Source organism: Gallus gallus, chromosome 7, assembly GCF_016699485.2.
Source record: "Gallus gallus isolate bGalGal1 chromosome 7, bGalGal1.mat.broiler.GRCg7b, whole genome shotgun sequence".
NCBI classification, from domain to species: Eukaryota; Metazoa; Chordata; class Aves; order Galliformes; family Phasianidae; genus Gallus; species Gallus gallus.
The window spans coordinates 5,317,655-5,338,674 of record NC_052538.1 but is presented as its reverse complement, the minus strand read 5'-3'; the positions used below and the strand labels follow the sequence as shown (position 1 = coordinate 5,338,674).

The 21,020-nt window shown below is 42.3% G+C and overlaps 1 protein-coding gene across 17 annotated transcripts in view; it reads left to right on the top strand.

The window, feature by feature from the left end:
* Positions 1 to 21,020, top strand: part of AGAP1 (ArfGAP with GTPase domain, ankyrin repeat and PH domain 1) — a 295,523-nt gene that overhangs the window by 217,633 nt on the left and 56,870 nt on the right. For 2 of the 17 annotated variants that reach the window (XM_040703943.2, XM_040703941.2), the window contains one exon: positions 12,569 to 12,636. The exons of the other annotated variants lie outside the window; for them this stretch is intronic. In XM_040703943.2, coding sequence (XP_040559877.1) covers positions 12,569 to 12,621 — 53 coding nt within the window. In that variant the 3' untranslated portion in view covers positions 12,622 to 12,636. Of the gene's footprint in view, positions 1 to 12,568; positions 12,637 to 21,020 lie in introns of those variants that run through there. 17 annotated transcript variants of the gene reach the window in all.

The following is a 21,020-nucleotide window of genomic DNA, read 5'->3' as shown; positions in this document are numbered from 1 at the left end:
TTCTGTGATTTCCTTTTTGTTTTTCCTCCTCACTTGCAATAAGCATGGATCTAAACTCTTACAAGCATTCAGCTGGATTACTGCAATTGGAGATTCAGTCCAAATAAAGCAGTTAAAAGAAAAGTATTCCAAGAGATGCATGCTTAGCCTTGGCAGTTTGGATTAGATCTTTGAGATAAGGCAGATGACTTAGTGAACACGGGGTACAGAAGACTGTTGATAGTTGTGGGAGAGCTGTATCTTCCTTCTTCCCTTCTGGAAATCTTGAGCTCACTATGACTAGGAGGAGGAAGGTTCTGCTGCAGTAGGTGCAGTGGATCAGAGTTAAATGATTCGGAGTTAGATCAGAGTTAAAAATTCTAGATTTTATGTTGGTTTCCTTTGGGTCCAGCCATGTTTGAAGTGTCAGTTTTCAAACAGAAATTCTGGCATCCTGCAATTCTGTCTGCAGCAAAGCTGAGGCATTCAGTGAGGTTTAAATCTGGTCTTCAGCAAACTCTAGCAACTTTACTACATTTTTCAGTCTCTTTCTCCTTGAACATGCCTGCTTTGATCATTGACCTCTGCCCAAGTATTCAGATATCACGATGATGGACACTAGCGGGCCCAGGGTGATGTTAGTAACTCCAAGGACTGATGCTCATCTCTTTTATACATTCCAGAAAGATCATGCTGATTCTTCTTTCTCCACACCGTCTGCAGATACACAGCCCTCTCTTTCTGGGATTGATTCTTTCATGTTACTGGATTTGTCTTCCTACTGGTTTTCTAAGACAATGGCTGCAGCAACAAAAATGCTAACAGTTGGGTGAAAATTAAAATTCAGTTTCTATTTTGGAAGGTCAGGTTCTTGTGAAATTTTCACAAGTGCAACGGAACCCAGAGAGAAGGTTTTTTTAGTTCTCTCTGTACAGGACTTGTTACTGCAAAAAATTCCCCGGTTTTGAGGGTAACAGCAGGAATGCTTACATTAGGCAAGGTGCCAGAAGCCAGCAGTGTTTTTCCCACCATGTTGTCTGTACTTGCTCGGAGCAGGATTACACGGTGCTGTGTTTCAAAGAGGAATAGCTGCGCACAGCCTGGCCTGCTTTGGTACCCATGTGCTACTGCATGTAGTGGAGCGGCCAGTGATAATGGGAAGGTTTTTCAGCTTGAAAACAAGGAGAAAAATTAGAAAGCTTTTCTGTAAATACTCTTCACAGAAAGGCCTTTACTGTGTTTTAGTTTCCTCACTCTTGTTTGGACCTGGTTTTTAAAACGTCAGGACTGTGGCAGTGTGAACCTGCCTGCCTTCAATCCAAGTGAAGCTGCAGAAAGCTCATTGTAAGAGCTGTACAAAGCTCAGGGTATGACCGTCCTCTCGGTATCAAATGTAGATGATCAGTGCTTTGCAGTTTCATTGTTGGAGCACCCTGGCCAGCGGGGCCAGCTCTGCTTTTGGTGGTAGGATTAGCATGACTGTGTCCAGGTGGATGGGCAGCTGTGTTCCTTGGGTCATGGATGAGAGTCATCTACAGCAGGGTGCTGTTATTTTATGTTCTCTCCCAACAGCACAGGTAAAACCAATATAGCCCTCATGATCCCATCTGTGCCAACAGACCCTGAGAAACAGGAGCTGATGATAGGGTAATGGACGTGATTAGCAACTCAGTAAACTTTCCAAAGTGCATTTTCTCTGCAAATCCATGTTCTACGTTCTTCTTTATCACTGGTTCCTAAAGAACTTTTGAAGGGCACGGCAGGTTCTTTCATGTTTCTTGTTAGAACTGTCTTCCTAACACAAAGATAGTTTGTTCTCTGGTTTCTCAGCCAAGTGGGGACTGAGTCCAGGAGGGCAGGACAACGTGCACAGAGTCGGGGGACATACCTCTTTGTTCCTGAGACTTCTTGTCCTGTTCCAGGCATACCAAAACCAGAATGGCAAAGCAAAATACAGAAACACAGCTCTTGGTGTTTGTCTCTGGAAACTGTATAATAGCTGAAAAAATTGACATTTTGTATAAATTGAAAGCAATATAGCAGTTAACTGACTGTGTAGTATATGATGCATGAAAAAAAGCTGTACATTTTACCTGCAGCTTCTCACCCTAAGCTTTCCTTAGTCAAATCCGTCCCGCTTCCCCGTGCTTTACCTGCTGGTATTGTATGTTGAAATGTGTACAGAGGTGTTAGTTAGGAAGTTCAGAAACACCTCTGCGACCTGCAGCATGGAACAGATGAAAGCAATGAGCTGTGGTGTTGGTGGGAGAGTAGATCCTTCATTTGACAGCTGGACATGATGTTGTTAGTGCCAGTGCTTCTTTGTAATCCACTGAGTTAGGCACCGTGATGAAGGAATTTGTTTTTACTTGGTTTTTTTAATGGTGGGCCTATTTATGGGCTGGCAGAAACCTTCTGCCACTGTCAGAGGACAGCATGTTCAGAAGCCTTTCCAGCACAAAAAGTCACTCCCTTTTTTCTGGAAGGAAGATGTGAAATATAACATCTTGACCTGCAGCTGCAGCGAGGGCAGAGCTACTCACCTGCTCAAGAGTTTGTAACCTTTGGAATCATATCTGTTAGATGGATTGCGTTGCTTCAAGCAGTGCTGCCACCAAAACTATAAGTGAAAGCTCTTTGCAGTCTGCAAAAAGGTACTTAGGTGTACTACTGAGGTTGTACAAGTAAACAGGCAATGCCACGTAGGAGCTACATTTAAGTTACTGCTGATAATCATGTCATCCTTGTTAGCTTAGGTAGTTCCTAAACACCGGATATCAATAATTATAACTTACTGCACAGTGCAAGTAACTATGTGCACATAGTTACAACTATACAAACACAGTGCAAGGGCGTTTTTGGAAAAGTATCTGTTATTTCACTAAGAGGGAAAGGTTTTGATACTTGTGAGGAGGCACTGAGATACGGAAACGTGTGGAAATGAAATGAAGCTTTGGTGCTGTGTGGCATTAGGGGAGAGTTTGCATCACTGCAGTCCAGGTATTGCAGCAGCCCATGTGAGGAGGTTTCAGGCTGAGCACTTCACCTGTGCTGGGAAAAGTTTGCAATGTAAGTGTTCCATAGTGTTCCAAGACAACACAGTACTTCAAGTGAGATTGGTGCAAAAAAGGTGTTGTGACTGCAGTGTTGGGTAAAGGAAAGTAGCATTTACGTGGAGCTGGATGTGTTTCCCTGATAAGCAGCAATTGAATGAAAAAAAAACCAAACAGATTTTACTTGGCATTCAAATGGTGACAAAAAAACAGCATAATGAATAACTGTGTTTTCTTTCTTGGTCCGCATGGCAACTTAACCTGCAGGATGTGACCAGGTTTGTTGTCTGTAATGCCACGTGCTCGTTGTAAGTGTACTGCAGAGGTTACCACCTATTCACTGTCAAAACACTCTTCGGTTGTAATTACACTGTTCGTCAGTAACTTCATTCACTGCTTTGCAGGAGATACAGAACTGGACAATTGCTGTAGACCTGAGAAACAGGAGGGCAGAAATTAATAAAATCTAGACCGAATCTTCTGAGACTTACTTTCAACCAAGGCATAAAGGTCACTTGTTGGGAAACCTTCAGCCTTAGTCGTCACAGCCTATTTGACATGAAAGGTTTGCTGCTGAAAGACATTTATGTTGATGCTGAGGAGTGAAAGACAAGGGAGGTGAAGCTCATCTATTGTTTTAACCTACTTCATTGCAGGCTAAACAAGTTGAAAGATCCCTTCTTCTCTTTCAAAGTGCTGCTAGCTCGGGGTCGGAAGAGGCTGCATGTTCCGCCCACCCGCTTGAAAGGAGAAGTCTCGCAGTGGTGGTCAGCAGCAAAGAGGATTCTGGAAAGCTTGAGGCCCAGAGCGAGTTGGTGGTTGGTGTACACACTAGTACACCTGGATATCTAGAGGAAGATAAAGCTTAATTTTTTTGCTACATTCTAATGAAAAGCAGTCCCATTCTTAGTGCAGTACGCGTGCTATGTGTTGAGTATGGAGCTGTACACTGTGTATCCTTAGCATGAGTGCTGTGCTTAGATGTGGCTTGATTTGTTTGGAAAAGAAAGAAGTTTTAAGTAGCTTTATAAGTGAAAGAAAACAAGTGACACCCTAGTGTTTTGCTGGGTTCAGGTAATGAGGATCTTCCTTAGAATTGTGCTGTCAGCTTTAGACAGAGACCATGAGTTAGGTGACGTTCGCAAGATGGCAAGAAATACCTTTGAGATACTAATGCTTTGCAGAAGTTCCATTCTCTTACTTAGGTGCTTACTTTACATGTTATTTGCCCATTTTTCCCAAGTCCAAAACCATGTGATTTCATGATGAATCTGTACAGCTAACTTAAAATACCCAAAAGATGAACAGAGATGATTGTGCCCTGGGAAGCTGTGGTAAAAATGTAAAAACATAAATTGAAATGAGGTCATTGTGTTAAATGTAACTTTGTTCTCCTGGTTGCCATGTATATGAAGTCTTGAGCCAAGGTGCTCATGCAACATGGCGTGCTATGGCACACGTTGGGAAGGTGACAAGTTGGTGCTGGAGAGTGGGGTTCTGGCAGGTGAAATGCCAGCTGGAGAGTCATGATGAAAAATTTACTTGCTGTAGGTGTAGCCTTTTGTGCAATCATAGCATCCTCGTCCATTTAAAAAACAGAACTGGAGCAATTCCACTTTTTATGCTCTGTGGTGTCAGTGGCACGCATTTACAAGACAGTCCTTAATGGTAACATAGACCTCTTCGTGTTTCCAACTCTCAACTGGTTAGTCACTTCAATCCTGTGTTGCCTCTTCAGGTTTTAATCAAATATTTGCCTGAAATTAGCTGCCAAACTCAGTGAGCAAATACTTTCTGTCTTTGTAGTCTGTGCTGCAGATGCACATGCTGTGCATGAGATCTTAGTTAGCTTGCTGCATGTTTGTTTTCCATACTCCGGGCTTCAATCTACTGTTTCCAATCCCTCCACTTTTCTCTTTATAGAGATGGGTTACTTCTGAGGGGTGTTGCATTGCATGTAGTCTGCAACTCCAGCAAAAGGAGTAGGTAAAAAGAAGACTTCAACAGACCTCATCATTGACGTTTTCCACCACACACACACACACAAAATTAATAAAGGTTTCTTTTGTGAGTGTGAGATGGAGAAAATTGGCCATTTGTCTGTGAGCTGATAGGCTTTGGTGTAATATGAAAATCTATCAAATGATTAAATTCAATGACATTAAATCACAATTCATGAAAGGAGAATACGGCACAGTTTAATTCTATTTAATTTTTTGAGAGGGGGAGAAAGAAAAAAAAAAAAGCCAAAAAAAAAAGAAAAGTTTGAGTTTCTCTTAAGCTGATATCCCTGTGCTCTTTCTTAAAAGTGCCTTTCTAGTTGCCACACAGTGATGTGATCATTATCTGTCACCTCGTCGCCTTGCTGCCTCAACACGCAGTAAAATACAAAAAAAGAGAGAGAGAGAGACCAGAGGAGCTTGTGAAGTATGACTTCCTATCCCAAGACTCATTGCCTGCGATTCGTACCGCTTGACAGTAATGATCTTATTACAGTACTCTGGACCTTGAAGAGATTTCATGAGGAGAGTGAAAGGACGTGCCTCCATGTAATCAAGTGGCGCTGAATATTCCACGCGTTTTTGATCACACACTGATTGGGCACAGTTTTAGCCCATCTTCTAGTCAATTATGCATGGCCCCTTGTGCTCCTGTGATAGTCAGAAACATTGATAGCTGTTGTCTGGGCTTTGGCAGCCAGCCAGAGGTTTGAAGTGCCTTACGCACAGTCATTCCAGGATAAGTGCTTTTTAGTTGGAATTGATTACCTTTCTTTAGGTTTTGCTTAATAGCAAAACGGTATTGGAGAGGGCTTCAGGTGAAAAATGGACATATTAGCCATTTAGAGTATCTGAACTCCTAGTCAATTTTTAGCTTTCCCCTGTTTCCATCTAATTTATATTTAATGATGTAACGTTTGATAATGTTTAAGATATTTCATTCCAGTTGCTGCTGAGCACACATGTTGAGCACATGTTAAATGATGGTGTTATCAATTTTCAGGTTTTCTAAATTAATCCAGTTTAACCTTCAGACTGCAGGAACGTGGCTTCTTTGGTGCCTGATCTAGCGAGCATTCGGTTTATCTGCAGACGCTACAAGGATGACATTACTAAGCAGAGCGAGCGCTGTTTCTAATCCCATAATGAGGATAAATCTGCATCCCTTAAAAGAAGCGAGGGAAAGGGTCGGTCGCTGGCTGCATGGTTTGGATTTTCTCCTCTGAGAGGCTAATGAGGCTTCTGTTAATTTCTCACCAATAAAAACACCACAGATTTCTTAATTCAAACTCCTACTAAAATGTGGGAAAAGAAGTCAGGGAAGGCACGTGCATCAAACCCTTGGCACTGTATGAGAGAATATGTCATCCTAAGAGATGCTTATTGTTCCAGTACTGCACATCTTTTCTCTTATTTGAATATTCTGTGGCATATTGAATTTAGGGAATAAAGCAGGTTTTCTGCCAGGACTTCACCCAGTAACATCTGCACATGGACACACGTGTGTGGCCTGGGGAGATAGGAGAGGACCTCATAGCAGGCTGAACACTGCATTAACCATGTGTCAGATGGAGAGCTCATGCTTCCCCTTGTTGATTTTTTTCCTTCCCCCGTTGGAATACAAATCTGCCCTCTAAATCCATGTGTTTGGTGACTTCTAAGCACTCAACCCCAGGCTCTTCCCCAGCCTGCACTGAGAGGGTTCTTTGGGCTGTGTGCTTCCCGCTTGCTGAGGTTCTGATTCCCATCATGAAACCAAGCCTTTAGCTGCGAAGTTGTAATAAAACAGAAGGCCCATGATTAGCTCCTAACTGTAGAATCACAGAGTGGTTTGTGTTGGAAGAGACCTTTAAGATCACTCATGTCCATCTTCATTGCTTTTCTCCATCAGGAGACGTACATCACAGGGACATCTGTCAGAACCTGGTGAGCCTCACACTGCTTAATGGTTTAGTTATTACCACAGCCATGTACCAAACGCAGCTGTGAATAACTGACTCCTGGCCTCTTGGTGTTTGCTAATCAGGCTTTGCAAGTCCAGAGAGTCAGCTTGCTTAGGTGGATTTAAAACAACACATGTCATGGGGTTTGAGCAACCTGGCGTGGTGGGAGGTGCCACTGCCCACTGCAAGAGACTGGAGCTGGATGGGCTTTAAGGTGCCTTTCAACCCAGACCTTCTCAAATGCTGTGATTCCTGTCTTTGAATACAGAAAACTCATCCTTCTGTAGTGATATGACAAGATACACCCTGCCTTCTGCTCCATATAACCCCACAGACAGCAGGCATGGCAGCAGAGAGTTATTAGCCTGTTTAAAGCTTGCTAGAGGATGGAAGCCTTAGAAAGGTGAACTTTTTTTCTGGGAAGAAACTGTATCTTTGGCCCTAATGTCATAGAGTTGTAGAATATCCCAAGTTGGATGGGGACCACAAGGATCAGATGGAACAGATTCCTCAGTGGTATATTTTGCAGGCATCTCATCACATATATAGGATCATGATGTGTACAGTAACATCAGCGTCCATGGGAGGCTTCCAGTTGAATGTGACGCTGAAATGTGCAAGAATTCTGTTAAAAAATAAAATGGAAGGGAGCCATGTGTTGATTCTCTCTGGTAGGCTTGAGTGTTCAGGGGACATCCCAGGGGAGGCTGTGTTTGACGCATGCAGGCATAAAGCTTGTCAGCTTCTACCGCTGCGTGCACGTCTTCTTCATTGGTAATTTCTAACTGATGTGGCATTGACTTGACTTTGACTTCCCTTTTACTTCCTTCCCCAGTGCTTTGAATCTGTCTTTTTAATCTGGGGAGGAAGTGCTGCAGTTCATGGTGATGGATTACAAAACCAGGCTGGAGTATTTCTGACTCTGCTTCATTTGACAAGGAATTGGCAGCTCGCTCGGAGCTCCCTCGTTATTTCTTCTTTCCAGAGCTCCTCCTCTTGGGACTTCAGTGCTTGTGCGCATAGAAAGCAATTGGCATGCAAGGTAGTATTTCAAGGGGAAAAAAAAAAAAGATGTTGTGGTTTTTAAATTATTTTTGAAAAATTGAGGTGGTGACTGGTTTGTAGTCATCCCAAATTGTCCCAAATGTTAGTGCTTTTCAGCCAAGGTAATACTTTGTGGCGGTAAACAAAACACCAAAGAGAACGTGCCTATTTCCAGACAACTGGAATGCTTTAGCCAACGTGTTTGTACATAAAAGTACAGTTCATGATTTACTTAGCCTTAAAACTGGAAGCTATCCTATTACTTTGGGCTTAATGTCATCATTGTCACACACATAATTACTTTGTGGTTGGGTGGCTGCCAGTCAGTAGGCTGTGAATGGTCAGTTATAAATAACATTTTTTGAGCAACCAGTTCAGATTTTATGGTGAAACATGCTGTTTATCACGTGGATGTTACAGCCATCTGAGCTCAGAAAGGTGAATTTAGTGAAGGAAAGCAGGCAATACTTAGCCAGCGACAAATAAATGTTTTCCTACTCATTGCAGGTTGTAAAAGTTATTTCTGCAGTCTTTGTGGGTGTCTCACAGCCAGCAGTGTTAATGGGGTGACAACTTTGTGGTTTTTTTCTTGGCACACTTTATTTGCATCTTGTTTGGTTAAAGGATATGCAGGGTTTCAATTTATTTGAAAATAAATACACAGCTGAATAATTTGAATGAGAAGTTTATCAGATGGATTTTACATTTCCAGAAACTCATTACCTTAAGTCTCGCAGCGTGTCCTTGTCGTGTATCTAGGAGATGGACTCCCATAGAAGTGTTGATCCCATACTGATGATTCTAATGGTGAAACATGATAGCAAAGAAGTAGAGAAAATAGGACATGAAGGCAGCTTTGCCTGTAAAGGTTTTTGCATGTTGTCTGTACAGCCCCCCGAGCAGAAGAGTGGGTATGACCTCGACACACTGTGCTGCCATAGGTGAAATAGTCACTGTGTAAGGAGACTCTTGGTTAATCAGAGGACTAATTAACCCATGGTTAATCAAGGTATTTCTCTATCTGCGATTCTTTATACCAATGAAGAGGAAGGATTTTCTTTTTTCTTTTTTTTTTTTTGCCAGAAATACTTCTTTTAGGCTTTTATTTCCTCTACAGCCTTTGGCTGGCATAGATTTTCTGGTTACGTATCATCGGGTCCCATAATTTGTCATAATGCTACTCAATGGCTTGTCAAAAAAATGTAAGGGGACGTTGTCAGGGTTGTTAGGCCTCAAGTTTAACCTGCAATACTTTTGAGAAAAGAAGAAAACATTGACATAAACTGTCCCTCAGAGCCCGAACATTCTCACCGCTTCCAAAAAGAAAGAGGCACTTGAGATAAAGTCCTAAATGTTCTTTTGGGCTACACAGAAGCCAATGTGTATGTCTCTGAGGCTCTGCTTGTGAAAATCCTTCTGTGCTTTAGTCCTGCTTGTAGGAGGACACTGGAAAAACAGGATACTCGCTGTGAAGTGGATGAGGACAGGATTCGTTCCAGATATCCTGCTGCAGTGAAGCAGAGACCCGGTGGGGTACAGAGAACTGTTGTCATTTGAAGGGCACCTGCCCTCTTCAGCTTCTCAGAGTTGTCCCTTCCCAGCTCTTACAGCCCCTACCATATATTCATTCATTTTTCAGAGCGCTGTAGTTCTGTCCTAACTCATCAACCAGTGCAGTACACTGAAGCTCGAGTTCTTGATTGACAAACCCAAAGTGAACATTTTCTACCTTCGGGGTAGGAGATGAGGACATTTTATCTGCAAGTAAAAGGGACTGCCAAATGCTGTGCAGCCTCCAGAGCAGTAATACAAGACGCCCAGCCACTTTTGCAAGAGGATGGAAGGAGTGGACTGGGTTGAAATCAGAACTGTGGGAAGGATAAGAGATTTATAAAGAAAAATTGCAGTTTAAATCCTTGTTTATATCCCTGGGGATAGGATCCCCTCCTGGTTTTGGGTGAGCAAGCAGTCTTCAACTTGTGCATCCATACACGTATGCACAGTAGAAGAAAGAATCTGCTAGTCCATCAACCTTTATTACATTTGATTGCAAAGTATTTTGACAGTAATCTTGTGCTGCTCTGTGTCATGGTTTTTCTGTGCTATCAATTACAGTGACTACCTGCATGTTAACTCTGTGTAGAAGGTCGAGAGCCTCTGCTTTCTTTTAGAGAACTGATTGATGGTTTGGAAGAATACAGTTGGGTCATGCTATTGCCTTAGGAGATGCAGAGTAAATAATAACATTGTTAGTCCCACCCCACTTGGGTAATAAGGATACTGAAGGCAACAGCAGTGAATATGAGTCAGTTGATAGAGAAAATCAAAGCTGTTAGAAAGAACTGAATGTCTGTAGAATGGGAGGTCTAAGGATGACAAAAGAGGAATTTCATAAATTCATCAGCAACACATTGTATCTGTATAATGAATGAATGGCTTGGGTTGGATGGGACTTTAAAGATCTTCTAGTTGAAATGCTTGACAAAGGAATGTGATAATAAATCTTGAATTCAAAAAGAAAAAAAAATGCCTATTTGTAGGAAATAATTTTACTTAAAATTTGTACTTCTAATCAGCAGTTAAGCAACTGCTAAGAAGCTTCTACAGTGCTTTTAATTTATGTATTTATTTGCTCAACCAGATTGGCATATTCAGGAGTAGTACAAGGTTGGCTTAGATGCTGTCTAACCAATTTGTCATTTAATTGTAGGGGTTCTTGCAGTGGTGGGAATGGTTTAGAGAACTAGAATAAAATGGATGCTATGCTTACAGCTGAAAAGAAGAAAAGGATTCTGAAGAATCTGTGTATTATTTAATCTCGTACTGATCCTGGGCAAACTTATGGGAAAGCTGATACGTGGGATAATCAGAAAATAATTTCCTATATGTGGCTTTGTACTCTCCATCCCAACTCAACACTGGTGCTATATGTGCTCAAGAGGCCAACCCAGTACTGAAAGGTCCTCATGTATCTTCAGTATCATTGCAACCAAGAAAAACGACATTTTTAGGTCCACAGTGTCACTGAAGTATGTGGTCTGGGCTTCTTCTCCATGTGTGGGCTGTGGTATGAGTGTGGTGCACCATCTCTTGATATTGTTCCCGGCCTTGGTTTGTCAGCTTTGGCAAGTTTACACCTGCCCAACCTCGTATCTCAGTCTTTTATCCTCGCCTTGATGCCATGCTACAGGGATCATTCCCTCATCTTTTCACTCTTCTGTATCACCTTTGTTTTGGCATCCTTCCCAGTGTTTTCCTGATGAGTTGCTGCTTTTCCTTGGCCTTCAGCAGTCGTACGAAAGCTATTTTTTATTTTTATTGTGATTTTAGTTGGATTGTGAGGTGCTGCTGTTTGTTTTTATATTTAGCTTTTTAACAGAAAAATGAGAAGAGAAAGTAAGTTATCATCTTAACTACTGCTTCTGTATGCAAAGCTGCTTTCGAATCAAGTGGCATTGTGTTGGGGTTAATCATTTAAAAGGTGTGAGCTGTAGTGAAGTACACAATAATCCAGCTGTGTTGAATGAATATAATTACCTCTGGTCTGTCAGTTCTTTCAGTTTGCAAAATTGGAATGCTTTTATTCTCCCTCTGTATTTTGTTCTTTGTATAAGCTGTTTTTCCTCAGTGAATGGTGACAAGACCAGGTGCCCAGCTGAAGTGCCTCTACACCAGTGCACACAGCTTGGGAAACAAACAGGAGGAGCTGGAAGATACTAGAAAGCCACGGTGTAGTTACTGTCACTGAAACCTGATGGGATGATTCCCATGATGGGAGCGTGGCTATCAACGACTGCAAGCTGTTCAGAATGAACAGGCAAGGAAGGAGAGGAGAGGGTGTTGCTATCTACATCAGGAAAGAAATTAAAGGTGAAGAGCTGTCCCTAAGGAACAGTCATGAGCAAGTGGAAAGCCTATGGGTGACAGTTAGAGACCAAGGCAGCAAAGGGAGCCTTGTGATCGGTGTCTACTACAGGCCATCCTATCAAGCAGAGCCTGTTGGTGAGGCCTTCTACCTCCAGCTACAGGAGGCATCATGATTGCAAGTGCTCATCCTGCTGGGGGACTGCAACCACTCAGACATCTGCTGGAAAAGTAGAACAGCAAGCAGTAGGTGATCTAGGAGGCTCCTGAAATGCATTGAGGATTACTTCCTAAGTCAAGTAATAAACCTTATCAGGATGGATGCAATGTGGGATCCGTTGCTCACCAATGCAAATGAACTGATTGGTGACATGAGGATTGGAGGCTGCCTGGGTTGTAGTGACCATGTTGTAGTTGAATTCATGCTCCAGAGGGAAATGAGACATGCAAAGTGTAAAATTAGGGCGCTAATTTTTAGGAAAGCTAAATTCCAGCTCTTCGGGGAGTTAGTCAACAAAACACCCTGGGAAAATGTCCTCGTAGGTAAGGTGTGGAGCAGAGCTAGCAGATCTTTAAGGAAGCTTTCCTCAGAGTGCAAGAGCTCTCTGTCCCCAGGTGTAGCAAGTCAGGAGAGGCAGGCAAGAGATCAGCATGGCTGAACTGGGACCTGTTGGTCAAACTGAAGAGCAAGAAGAAAACGCACAGGAAGCAGGGACAGGTACCATAGAAAGATTATAGGGATGCTGCTAGGCTGTGTAGGGATGGGGTCAGGAAAGCCAAGGCCAAGCTTGAACTGAGCTTGGCATGGGATGCCGAGAACAAGAAAGACTTCTACAGGTACCTCAACAAGAAAAGGAAAGTACAGGAGGGTTGTACCACCCCAGTGGGTGACGCAGGCAGGCTGGTAACAACAGACAAGGGGAAAGCTGAGGTACTTAACTTTTTTTGCCTTGATCTTCTCTGGTAATGGCTCCTCACACATGACTCAAATGTTTGGTTTGGTAGGAGGGCATTGGGGAAGCAACATCTGTCCCACTGTAAGCAAAGATCAGGTTTGTGACCTCCTGAGGTCATCCACAAGTGTGAACATCCACAAGTCTATGAGTCCCAATGAGATGCATCCCAGAGTCCTGAGGAAATTAGCTGATGGAGTCACCAAGCCACTCTCAATGATATTTGAGAAGTTGTGCCAATCAGGTGAAGTCCCTGGTGAGTGGAAAAAAGGCAGCATCACACCCATTTTGAGAAGGGTAAAAAGGATGTCATGGGATGATTCCCATGATGGGAGCGTGGCTATCAACGACTGCAAGCTGTTCAGTCTCACATCTGTGCTGGGGAAGATCATGGAGCAGATCCTCCTGGAAGCTATTCTGGGGCACATGGAAGACAGGGAGGTGATACAGGAGAAACCAGTATGGCTTCACCAAGGGCAAATCCTGTTTGACCAACCCGGTGTCCTTTTATGATGGTGTCACTGCATCAATGGACAAGGGAAGAGCCACTGATGTCATCTATCTGAGCTTCAGTAAGGCCTTTGACACAGTACCCTACAACATCCTTCTCTCCAAATTGGAAATGTATGGATTTGATGGGCGGACTGTTCAATGGACAAAGAACCAGTTCTGCAGGATCAGGTCCAGAGAGTGGTGGTGGTCAGTGGCTCCATGTCTGGGTGGAGATTGGTGGCAAGTGGTGTCCCCCAGGGGTCAGTGCTGGGACTGATACTCTTTAATATCTTCATCAGTGACATCTGCACTGGAACAGCTAAACTAGTGTTGTTGTGGATGTCCCATCCCTGGGTGCTTTCAAGGTGAGGCTGCATCAGGCCCTGGGCAACCTGCTCTAGCTATGCATGTCCCTGTTCATTGCAGGGGAGCTGGACTGGATGACCTTTGAAGGTCCTTTCCAACTCTAAGGATTCTATGATTCTATGCTCCTGCGATTGAATAGTAGTGGGCATCTTTTTTGAATGAGAAGTTAAAACTCACAGTTGCAGAGTTGAAAAATGACACAAGAGTGGAATCTCAGGAAGCTCAGCACTTGGAGAGGTTTGATGCTTTTGAAAGACTTGCTTGATGAAGTACATTTGACTTACACACGAAGTAGGATGTCACTAACACAGCCAATGAGATAAAACTGCTGTTGATGAACTGCTCATAAATACAAAGCTTCACTTTTCCCTCAAGAGAGGGAGAAAGCCTGTCTCATACTGCCTCAAAAGAAGCCACATCCCTCTCCCTCCTGAGTGGGGAATGGGATTTGCAGTCCCCAGCAGGCAGTACAGCATTCCACTGCAACATAACAAGCAGTCTTGACAGCTCCCTGTGATGCTGCAGTTCAGATTTTACCATCAAGAAAATCCATAAACTATACACATCTTTCTGAAATCATTAACGCCTTAGTTGTATTGATGATTTCATTTCGGTGCCGCAGGAGCATGGCCTATCAGCCTAGCTGCAAGCTGTGGCTTATCGTTTTTATGATGCGTGGCAAGTAAGCTTGCCACGTGCTCCCTCCCCCCACCAAGAAAAAAAAAATCCATTGCGTAAATTGATTTGGGGATCAGCCTTGATAAAATACCAGCATTCAGCCCCTCGCGACAGCGCGGCTGTATTGTTAGCTGTTCTTGATTATTTGGATGCTCCGGCAGAAGCTGCCACATCAGAGTTGGAGGTGTGCAGAGATTAACTGGTGTCTGTCCAACCATTTGTCATACAAATAACAGTGCCAGTAGAGTGAAATACTATAAATCACTTTTTCCCAGGATTGAAACCTTTTATCAGTTGTGTCAGTTTCATTATTCAATAAGCGATTAGTAACAGCCATTGTCATTTACCCATTTAGTAGTTAACAACTCAGATCTTCAGCTAGTGAGGATGCATGTGACACCAGCATCTGATGTAAATGCAGGATTTAATATTTATCTTTCCGGACAAAATGCAGTTGTTACTCAGTGCTGCACTGGGGGGTGAAAGGCAGTGCCACTTAGATGGGAGTCTCTTCATTTGGGTCTCTTCATTTGGTTTTGCTTTATCATGCTGTCATGCGATCATTGCGTACATGCTGACAAAATGTGCAGTATCTAAAATATGCAAATACAAAATGGCACCTTCCTTTTTCAGACTTTATAGCTCTAATGGCAGCATCTCCCAGGGGATTGGGAAATTGCAAATACAGCTTCAGGAAGAAGTCAAATTACAGAAATGCCATAACTTTCATCTAAGAGCAGCTGCAGGAGTGAACCTTCATCTTGCTGGATTTGTTCAAAACAGCATCTGGGCAATTGGTGGGTAATCCCACTCCAGGAGCATCTCCATTTTATTATTTTTATTTTTTTCACTTTTGAGTTAAAATGAACAGCTTTCTGTAAATCTGAAGACCCCAATCTAGTACAAATATAAGTAACAGTAGCATCCTGCACATCGCACCCTTGAAATCCAGATGCCATCCATGGAGAAGAGAGAAAATGATGAATCTTCTACTGGGAAGAGTTCTTCTGTTCCCACAGCAAGTTTAAAATGGAAGAATCTAATAGCTGCTTTCTCCCTAGCAGGCTTGGGCTGAGAGACCTGCCCAAAGAGACCTCCGTCTCCCATTGTAGGTCACCAATGTAGGTCCCAATGTGGTAACCATTGGTTGAACTATCAGTTCTGAAAGTTAAGTTGGCAGGTGCATAAACTGCTGATGAAAGGGTCCAAGATTCTTTGTCCTATTGCCCATATTGAGCTAGGAGCTTTGAGTAAGCAGTTTGATTTTGTAGGTTTTGTCCCAGAATACCAATGATGATTAGATGTCCTGCTAACACGCCTAGATGCAGGCTTTGTGGTTGTGCTATGAGAGAGGAACTTTGCGTGGGATTAACCCTCAGGTCGTCCTCCTTGGAGTGGGGAGCCCAGATGTACGGGTCTCTATTTCCTAACTGAAGCCAAGTGAAGGGGGGTGAGTTGAAAGCTGTCTCCCGTGTTAGTGCAGTCAAAAGGGGAGCTGGTGACCTTCCTGTTTGAGCACAGGCATTCAGGTTTGTAGAGAAATAATCATTACAGATGGGCTGGTAGTTTGTAGGGAAAGACCTTGACACAGTAAATCTCTCCAACTTGAATATCTCTAGCGAGGAATCCCTATGCTAACATGAAAGGTTTCACCAGAAGCAGAATAACATGCTAAACTATTAAATGCCTAACGCTGAGAGATCACCTCGCATTAGTTTTACTGGGTGATGGGGTGTACTTCATGGATACCCTTTTCTGACATGTTTTTTGCACAACTTGAACTTGCTTGTGTTGCTGAACAAGATTTAGATCTCTAGCAAAGTTGTCTTGCCTTTGTTTTACACAGGGTATGTACACAGACTGCACCTAGGCTGTGTATCTAATGGCCTTAGGAACTGATGTTAACAACAGTTGCTTTTCAGAAGAGTGACCTGCTTGTGAAATCACATCTGCAGACGTGCCTTTTATTCGCATTTTTATTTCCATAGTGCTAACTTCCATTTCATAGCAGTGCAGGTGATGCGGATTAAAGGCGGTGAAATGTTGTCCAACTGTAGGAGTTTAAATGGAGATTTCCATTCAATTCTGTAATTGCTTTAAATTTCAGAATATGTAAAAAGTGGAACTCTCTCCGTGACTCAAGTGCCTAATCTGTCTTAATTTCACCTTAAAAGGTTTCTATGGACAACTTACATTCTTCCTATGATAACAGTGAGTATAGTGGGAAATCTCCCGTACCATGTTAAGATCATTGTATTAAATGCAGAAGGAAATAAATCCAAGATGAACCATGCAAATATCACTCCTTTGAGCAGAAACAGCTCTTTCTGTTGTTTTGTAACTGTTTTCTAGACAGTAATTGCTTGGGCTATCAACAGAATGGGGCTGCTTTTTGGTCAGAGAAGGAGAAGGGTGTAGAGCAGTGCATCTTTGGTTAATGGATTTAAATGCTGCTTGTTCATCAGCCCCAGACAAGATCCTCATCTCCCTGTCCATAGATGAAACTGATGGTCCGAAGCAGGAATAAATCCATCGTGCCATAAAACCAGTGGTTCTCTATGGGATAGGCAAGGGAGCATTTTCTCTTTCCACTGAGTCGATGCTGTGTCTAAGGAGCAGAAAGAAGGTAGGCTGCTTGCAGACAGCACATGTTCCCCATATGTCCCACACTAGTTATAGGAGATTAAGATGGACAATAAACAGAAAACTGTCACATGTCCTTAAAAATGACACAGATCAATGATGATTTTGACAAAGAGCTTTTTGTCAGGGTAATATTTTTGCATGCTCTCAGGTGCTTTATGTTCCTCTGCCGTTTGTTTTCTTTCTTTTTAGTACAGACGTGCACAGAAACAAATGGAGGCAGCGTGACAAAGTGATTATCTCATCCCATAATAAGTCAGCCAGCTTTGTGAAGTTAACCCAATTGGAGAAACTAACCTCAGAAATTGGTCGATCAAATGCTACAAGCAAAGTACTTGTTTTCCAGTATTGAAGCTGGTGGTCTAGTGATCACAGCCAAGCAATTATGGCCCTGTTAGATAGCATGAGTAGTAGTCATTAAATAATTATACCTTTGATTAGCTGCTTTAACTGTTCGTTGCCTTTGAAATATGATAGTATAATTTAAAGCTTTTATTAAAAGATAATTTTTCTAGGTGGTTGAAAAGGATTTTGTGTGTGTGTATAAAAGACCCATAATTTTCTGCTCAGATAATGAAAAACTGAGAAAAAATGTTTCCAATTAACATTTACTTTTGTCGATTTGAATCTGGTATATTTATAGTGTATTGGAAATGCACTGAATAGTTTAGTGAGCCCTTTGCCTACTGCTAAAGTTTCTGTGGAGCAATGCGGCAGAGTTAAATTGAAGACAAAGGAGAGAGAAGGAATTGAAAACATTTTGTAGAACCACTTAATTAAAGTAACTTTCTTCCCCTTTTTTTCTTTTATTTGAAATGTTCCATGCGAAAGCTAAGCCAAATGTGATTAAGTATTAATGTGAATGGAAGTATCGCTGTTAGAGTGTTTTGTGGCTTTGAAACAGAGCACTGGAAAGGATTTTAATCTGGGAGAGGCCTAAAGTGGGTTAGTGGGATATGAACTGCTGCAACTGGGCATTTTTAGTCATTTCCATTGATACCCATCAGCTTGCTTCTCTGAGTATCCTGGTTTCCAATTTAATACATTATGGGTGATTACTGACAGATTTTGGCTTCTGTTGTTATGCAGTAATAATGCAGTGGTTATATATTCTGTATTTCAGCTCCATTTTTGGGGTCCATAGGGATACGTGTCCTATTAACATCAGCACAGAGAACAAATGTTTGGAAACCTCAGAGTAGCATTGAAATGCTGAAAGGTGTTTTACTTCAAAAGCCTGATGTAACAGATCTGCTGTATGCAGCTCTGAGCACTTGTTAGTCAATACAGAAGAGAACTGTATATATTGATCCTTATACTCAGTATTTTTTAACTTTAGAACGTAGTGTTGGTCATATAGAAACAAAATGCATCGAGATTATTTAGCTTTCTCTATAGCCTTTTTTTTTTCCAACCCTTTCTGAGGAGTTTCATCATTGCTGCTTCTATGCAGGGTGAAGGAGGCTGCGTCAGGCCCCTTCACAGTTGAAGAAACAAGTTTAAGTAGTGTAAGAATCTCCTGGGCTACATCTCAATGAAGTAATTTCAGCCCTCTTATGAAAGAGTGTCATCTTATTGAGCAAATGGCTGTTCTGCTGACCGCCAAAAAAAGAGAGGTCCCCAGCCTGCAGTTGTGCGGGTCCTCATGGCACCACTCGTGGTGCACAATGAGTTGAATACCCCCCCAATGCTCGGGTTTGCCTCTTGCCCAGGGCTTGCATGCCCGTGTTTTTCTAGGTAGGTGTCATTCAGGTATTGCATGTAAAAGTTCACCTGGCACAGGCTGTGGGAGAAGGTTTTTCCTCGTATATCTTCTCAGTCTTTATCGTTACACAATGAAAATAAACAAATGTCCTTAGGTGAATGAGCAGTGTTATTATTTTGTGCTTATGATGATGAGATATTCTGAGAAATGAGTGGCACGCTGACTCCATCCCCAGCCCCCTTCCTCCAGTGTAGGTGAAAAGATCCTATTATTTCTGATAATTGATGCTGAGGGCTGTGGCGTGCCTCATTTAATCAGCACTGTTCAGCACACTCCAGGGATGTAATTCATGCACACTTTAACATCCAACATGGCTGACAAGGCTTGGACACACAACCTAACGGCTACATCATTTTTTAATCAGCTATCTGAGGACTATTTATCTAATCAACAAAGAACTCTGTCACATGGAGACCAGAGGTGACATTAACAAGTCTGTGGTTTCTCAGTACTGCAGTGGAGGAGGATTTGTAGGGTGAGACTGGAGATATTCAGAGCCTCCTAAGAACAGAAGCATTTTTCTACTTAGCAATGTGCACAAATAATTCAATGTGAGCAACTTGAAGGGGATTAATGTGGTGTTTAGGTGACTGGTATCTGAAGCATCCTTAGAAAGCGGTACAGGTATTAAACAGATGGACCATCAGAGGCACACATCAGTAATACAGTAGGTGCTTTTAGAAATAATGATGTCTGATCGTAGGGTGGTAAACATATTTACTACAATACCTAACTAATCAAAATTAGATGGGAAAAGTAGATTCATTAACGCAGAATAAATAGCATCTCTATTAAAGAAAGCAAACACTGAAATTTTGTCTGCAAGGGGTTGGTCACAGATGTAAAGTTATTGCCTGAACAAATACGAAGATGTGTGGTAATTGGGAGTCATTAAGCTTAATTGATTCCCAGTTACTCTGTATCTTAACAAAAGGCTGTTCCAAAGCCTAATTCTCCTCTTCATCTGCTGGCATGCCAGTTCTCTCTTTAAGATGTGCATGCTTAAAACATACGTGTTCTACCTCATTTTACATGCAGCATGTTTGTTAAATAAGTGTAATTCAGCTCACAGAGTGGAATACTTGAGTTGTCAGCAAATGGGGGATTGCCTGAGCCTCCAGGTACAGCTGGATGTCATCCCAGAGCTTTAGCTGAAATGGCAAACCGTTGCCACTGTTCCATTATCATCAGGTTTCACTGTAATGGACGGAGACCCAACATGTCATCATACCCCACTAGTTTAAAGTCTTTTCTGTTTAGAGTCATTTTGTAAAGCTCTATTACAATGCTACTTGGATGTTCAAAAGCCTGTTAAAGCCATTCAGTAGCCTGTACAGCTTCCACTTCAGCGGGTGTGGGTTGCAGGCCATGCCTTACAAACTGCAGTGGTGAAGATAAGGACCTAGAAGACAAATAACAGAATGGGATTGCCTCTGGTCATGCACACTGAGTCCATCCAGTACCTACAGAGTCATAGCAAAGTCATAGCAACTCCCACGTGCTCTTATAGGCACAGATACCTTCCGTCCATTTGCAGTTTCCAAGCTGTAGCATTTCTTCACATTAAGCCACAGTTGTCCTAAGTCATGTTTGATTTGTTGAGGCTTTTCATAGGAAACCCAGAATTTTATTGATCTTGATGTCCAGGTTGTAGATCTGGAGGCTTTATGTCATTCCTGCAGCTGGTGAAACAGAAAGACGAACTGGTGGAGGTCATTTCTTTTAAAAAATAAGCTGGAAAAGCTTGTTTAGAACAAAAAAAAAGAGAGTGGGAGTCTTGCTTGCCTAAACTTTACAAGAGACAAATGAAGGATGGAAATGGAGCACACCATTCATTTGCTGTAAAAATTAGAATTACAAGAAAAATGACACGTAAAGAAATACAACGAATTTGAACTGGTGTGTCTCTTCTGGTAGTGTGTGGTTCTTTTACAGCGTATGGAGATGATTCAACAACTGCTGACCTCTGTCCTACCTGGGGAGCAGTTCCTGCTATATAAAAAATAAAGATCCATATGGCCCATTGTAACACTTGACACAGTCATATAGAGGTGCATCATTCTTTCCTCCTCACAGATCAATGAAGTTCATTCTTGTCCCTTTACTGCTATATTCAAACTGGATGTCTGGGTGTGCCATGTGAGTGACACATCAAGTCATAGATGGGGAAATGGAGAGTAGCATCTTTGTAAGAGCTCAAGAAACCATTTTAACCCTTCATCATAAAACCACACATCAGG